Raw genomic sequence first — 4,927 nt, forward strand, 5'->3', positions numbered from 1 at the left:
GATCACACCTTTGAATAGCCACTGTACTCCAGCCTGGGCAACATAGTGAGACCTTGCCTCAAAAAAAAACAAAAACAAAAAAATGGACCTAGGGTCCTGTGACCAGGGAACAGGATTGGCTACAGGGTGGGCACTCGGCAGTGTCTGCCCACTTGCATGCACCAGAAATTAGCAGAGTCCTGTGCTAGACAGAAATCTGCACTACCCTCTCCCAGCATCGTCCCCATCACGCTGTGTGTGTGTCTGTGGCTAAGCATGAAGAAATTAGGGGCATCACAGGGATGGGCAGGAAGAGGAGAAAGGCTCCAAACACAGGCTTCCCCACGGTCATGAGAAACAAGTCTTTGATTTTTTTTTTTGAGACAGAGTCTCACTCTGATGCCAGGCTGGAGTGCAGTGGCACAATCTCAGCTCACTGCAACCTCTGCCTTCAGGTTTAAGCAATTCTCCTGCCTCAGCCTCCCAAGTAGCTAGAACTACAGGCATGTGCCACCACGCTCAGCTAATTTTTTAATTTTTAGTAGAGACGGGGTTTCACCGTGTTGGCCAGGATGGTTTCTATCTATCTCTTGACCTTGTAATCTGCCTGCCTTGACCTCCCAAAATGCTGGGATTATAGGCGTGTACCACCACGCCCAGCCTCTTTTTCTTTCTTTTTTTTGAAGCAGGGTCTCATTCTGTCTCTTAGGCTGGAGTGCAGTGGTATGATCAGGGCTCACTGTAGCCACAGCCTCTGGTGGGATGATCAAGTGATCCTTCCACCTTAGCCTCTCGAGTAGCTGGGACTACAGGGGTGCTCCACCATGTCCAGCTAATTTTTGTTGTAATTAGAGACGAGGTCTCCCTATGCTGCCCAGGCTGGTCTCAAACTGCTGAGCTCAAGTAGTCCTCCTGCTTCAGCCTCCCAAAGTGCTGGGATCACAGGCATGAGCCACCACACCCAGCCCATAAGCAGGTTTCATTACCTCATCTCTAAAATCAAGATGGCAAGTAAATGAGAAAATGTATGCAAGGAACATTATAGGCACTTAGTAAATAGCAGCTGTTATTTTTATATTGCTGTTTGACCTTGAGTAGGCCGGTTTAAGAGTTCTTGTGCCAAGCATTGTAGTAACTTAGACAATAACGTATCTATTATTATTCCCATTTTATAGTTGAAAATGAGACAAAGAGAGATCAAGAGACTTGTCTAGGTCAGGTGCAGTGGCTCATGCCTGTATTCCCAGCATTTTGGGCGGCCAAAGGCGGGAGGATTGCTCGAACCCAGAAGTTTGTGACCAGCCTAGGCAACACAGTGAGATCCTCGTCTCTACTGAAAATTTTAAAAATTTTCATGGTGGTGCGAGCCTGTGGTCCCAGCTACTCAGAAGCCTGAGCCTGGGAGGTCAAGACTGCAGTGAGCCCTGATTGTGCCACTGTACTCCAACCTGGGCAACAGAGTGAGACTTTGTCTGAAAAGGAAGGAGGGGAGGGGAGGGGAGGGGAGGGGAGGGGAGGGGAGAACTTGCCCAGTTTCATCCAGGAGAAATTGGCTGCACTTGGATTTGAGCTGAGGCATCAGGTCCTGAGCCTTTTCTTTCTTTCTTTTTTTTTTTTTAAGGGATATGCTCTTGCTCTGTCACTCAGGTCAGAGTGCAGTGACATGGTCATGGCTCACTGCAGCCTCAGCCTCCCAAGCTCAAGTGATCCCTCCCACCTCAGCCTCCCAAGCAGCTGGGACTACAGGTGTGCACCACCACGTCTGTATAATTTTTGTATCTTTTGGTAGAGGCAGAGTTTTGCCATGTTTCCCATGCTGGTTTGGGCTCAAGCAATCCTCCCGCCCTCGCCTCCCAAAGTGCTGGGATTACAGGCGTGAGCCACTGAGTGTGACCTCTGAGCTCTTAATCATCACACTATCCTTTCTTTCTCACATCCTGTTAGGAGATAGTAAGTGCCAAGGCTGGGGCGTGGGGCCTGGCATGTGGTAGGTGCCCAACAAATGCTAGAGACTGAATCAAGTTGAATGATTTCTACATCCAGGGAGGGGGGAAAAATCACCCAAAGACTTTACTGGCCATGATGTCTCATGCTTTTTATTTGATAAAACTCAACATCTCTATTGCATTTTCAGACCTCCAATAAGAAAGAGACGTAAAAAAAGATTGAGAAAAAAAAATTCAGAATGGTGTCACACTCAAAGCTTGGGGGGCATCTACAGCCCATCAATCTACCTCATTGGGGTGACCATGGGTTTTAACTTCAAACCTGAAGATCATGCAGGGATACTGGGGAAGAAGGAAGGATACAGGGTAGACGATCTGGTCCCAACCATCCTACCCACCCTGCCCCTAACCTCTGAATCTCTCTCCAAGTCACTCTATATCATTGGCACTGCAAATACTGACTTTCTGTTCATGGACAACTGGAAGAGATTTAACCGAAGAAAGACTCAGTGCAAGAAATGCATGGATATTATTTTCCAATCAAGGTGCCACACAGAATGGAGACCCATCCCGGCTCCAAATTCTCTTTCAGCTCAGGTCATTAATCTTATCCACCCTCCTTTAAGCTTCGTATAGATCTCAGGTAGATCAGAAAGCCTTCCCTTTGAGCCTGGGGTCTTTTCTATAGTCAGACAACATGTCACCTGAACTGTATCAACAGGGAATCGCATAGGTCACATTTCTTCCAACAAAGAGGAACTGTGAAAATATTATGTTGGCCAGGCTCAGTGGCTCATGCCTGTAATCCCAGCACTTTGGGAGGCCAAGGAAGAGGGGATCATTTGAGGTCAGGAGTTTGAGACCAGCCTGTCCAACGTGGTAAAACCCCATCTTTACTAAAAATATAAAAATTAGCTGGGAGTGGTGGTGGGTGCCTGCAGTCCCAGCTACTCGGAAGGCTGAGGCAGGAGAATGGCTTGAACCCTGAAGGTGGAGGTTGCGGTGAGCTGAGATGACACCACTGTACTCCAGCCTGGGTGACAGAGTGAGACTGTGTAAAAAAAAGAAAATAGGCCGGGCATGGTGACTCATGCCTGTAATCTGAGCACTTTGGGAAGCTGAGGCGGGCGGATCATGAGGTCAAGAGATTGAGACCAGCTTCCAACATGGCGAAACCCCGTCTCTACTAAAAATACAAAAATTAGCTGGGCGTGGTGGCACATGTCTGTAGTTCCAGCTATTCAGCAGGCTGAGGCAGGAGCATCATTTGAACCTGGGAGGCAGAGCTTGCAGTGAGCTGAGATCACGCCATTGCACTCCAGCCTGGTGACAAAGCAAGATTCCGTCTCAAAAAAAAAAAAAAAAAGAAAAGAAAATATTATGCTATGTGAAGTCTTCAGTCCTCCACCCCACCCCCACCAACAGCTCTCCAGTTTTTAAGTGGCTCAGAAGAAAACAACAGGAAAAAGAACAAAGAACAATTCTGTTGATTGAACCAAGACTCAATATATCATGAATTAACCCAAGTCTCAGAAAATAAAAAAAAGACAATCCTGATTAGGTTACAGCACACAAAAGATAACAAGAATCATCACCGAATAAGACTAGGAGGCCTTCCGGAAAGGGACAATTTTCTGAAAAGCTTGCCGAAACTCTTCATTAAACACAGTGTAGATTATTGGATTGATGAGGGAGTTTAAATAGCCTAGCCAGGTGAAAAAGTCAAAGAGGGCCGGGTGGATCCAGCAGGAGTCCCGGCAGATGGGGAGGACCAAAGATACCACGAAGAAGGGCAGCCAGCAGATGATAAAAGCCCCCAGAATGATGCCCAGGGTTTTAGTGGCTTTCCTTTCTCGAGCAGCGGAAATCCTCTTGCGTTCCAGGGCACTGTCAGCAAGCTTGATTTTCACGTGGTTGAAAAAGAGAGGGGAGCCGGCCAAGTGCGAGTGCCCCTCATGGAGGCTGGGGTTGAGTGAGCAGAGCGAGGACCCTGCAGAGCCTGTGATGAGGTGGGCCGTGGTGAAGCGCTTTCCATAGAGCGAGGGTGGATTCAGGATGTGGTTCCGGGCAGCCCGGTAGATCCGGCCATAGAGGATGATGAGCAACACCGAGGGAATATAGAAGGCCCCACAGGTGGAGTAGATGGTGTAGGAGATCTGAGAGGTGTTCACCAGGCAGTCCGACATCTCCTCCTGGGCCTTGGCCTGCCGCCAGAAGAGCGGGGGGATAGAGATGCAGATGGAGATGACCCAGACGATGGCAATCATGGTGGCCGCGTGGCCAGCCGTCCGGCGTTTACTGTACTCCAGGGCATCTGTGATTGCCCAGTACCTGTCCAGAGCAATCACACAGAGATGCAGGATGGAGGCTGTGCAGCACGTGATGTCAGAAGACAGCCAGATGTCACACAAGATTTGGCCAAAGTTCCAGGTGTGGGTGATGGTATAGGCGATGCTGATGGGCATGACCAAGATGGAAACCAAGAGGTCGGTGGTGGCCAGGGAGCCAATCAGGTAGTTGGCAGGGGTGTGGAGCTTCCTGGTGAGAAAGATGGTGGTGAGTACAAAGGCATTGGAGAGGACTGTGGCCAGTGTGATGATGGAAAGGGCCACGGCAAGGGAGATCTTGAGCGCCTGGAGGGTCCTGGGATCCCAAGCCCCTAGGGTTTCTGTGGCATTCAGGGATCTGTTGGAAGCCTCCTGGGGAAGGTCTTCTGCCGACTGGTTCAGTGGGGACATGCTAGGTGGCTCTCTCTTCCCACAGACTTCCATACATTTGGCTCCTTCTTTCAAGACTATCCCACCAACAGACCAAAGTCATCCTTCTGCTTCACCCTGGTGGGAGCCATACACCAGAACAGACCACAGTGAAAAGGCCTCAAGACCAGACTATTCTCCAAGTACAGCAGCAATAAAATAAAATTAAATAATAATAAACAAGACTGGACTATTTGAAGAATGCTGAGACAACTACCAGCTGGTAGTTAAAGGTCCTTCCTAAAC

The 4,927-nt window shown here is 48.9% G+C and overlaps 1 protein-coding gene across 1 annotated transcript; it reads right to left on the minus strand.

Annotated features, from left to right (window-relative positions):
• Positions 1–2,896: 2,896 nt before the first annotated feature.
• On the minus strand, positions 2,897–4,888 carry HTR1D (5-hydroxytryptamine receptor 1D). Its single transcript, XM_012439771.2, has one exon. The coding sequence runs from the start codon at positions 4,694–4,696 to the stop codon at positions 3,530–3,532; it is 1,167 nt and encodes a 388-aa protein (XP_012295194.2). The 5' UTR covers positions 4,697–4,888; the 3' UTR covers positions 2,897–3,529.
• Positions 4,889–4,927: the final 39 nt, after the last annotated feature.

The sequence above is a fragment of the Aotus nancymaae genome, unplaced genomic scaffold (assembly GCF_030222135.1).
Source record: "Aotus nancymaae isolate 86718 unplaced genomic scaffold, 86718_ANA_hifiasm-v0.15.2.pri h1tg000053l, whole genome shotgun sequence".
NCBI lineage: Eukaryota > Metazoa > Chordata > Mammalia > Primates > Aotidae > Aotus > Aotus nancymaae.

Coding starts and splice junctions, on each gene's coding strand:
- HTR1D (XM_012439771.2), bottom strand. CDS start 4,696: ATGGAAGTCTGTGGGAAGAGAGAGCCACCTAGCATGTCCCCACTGAAC.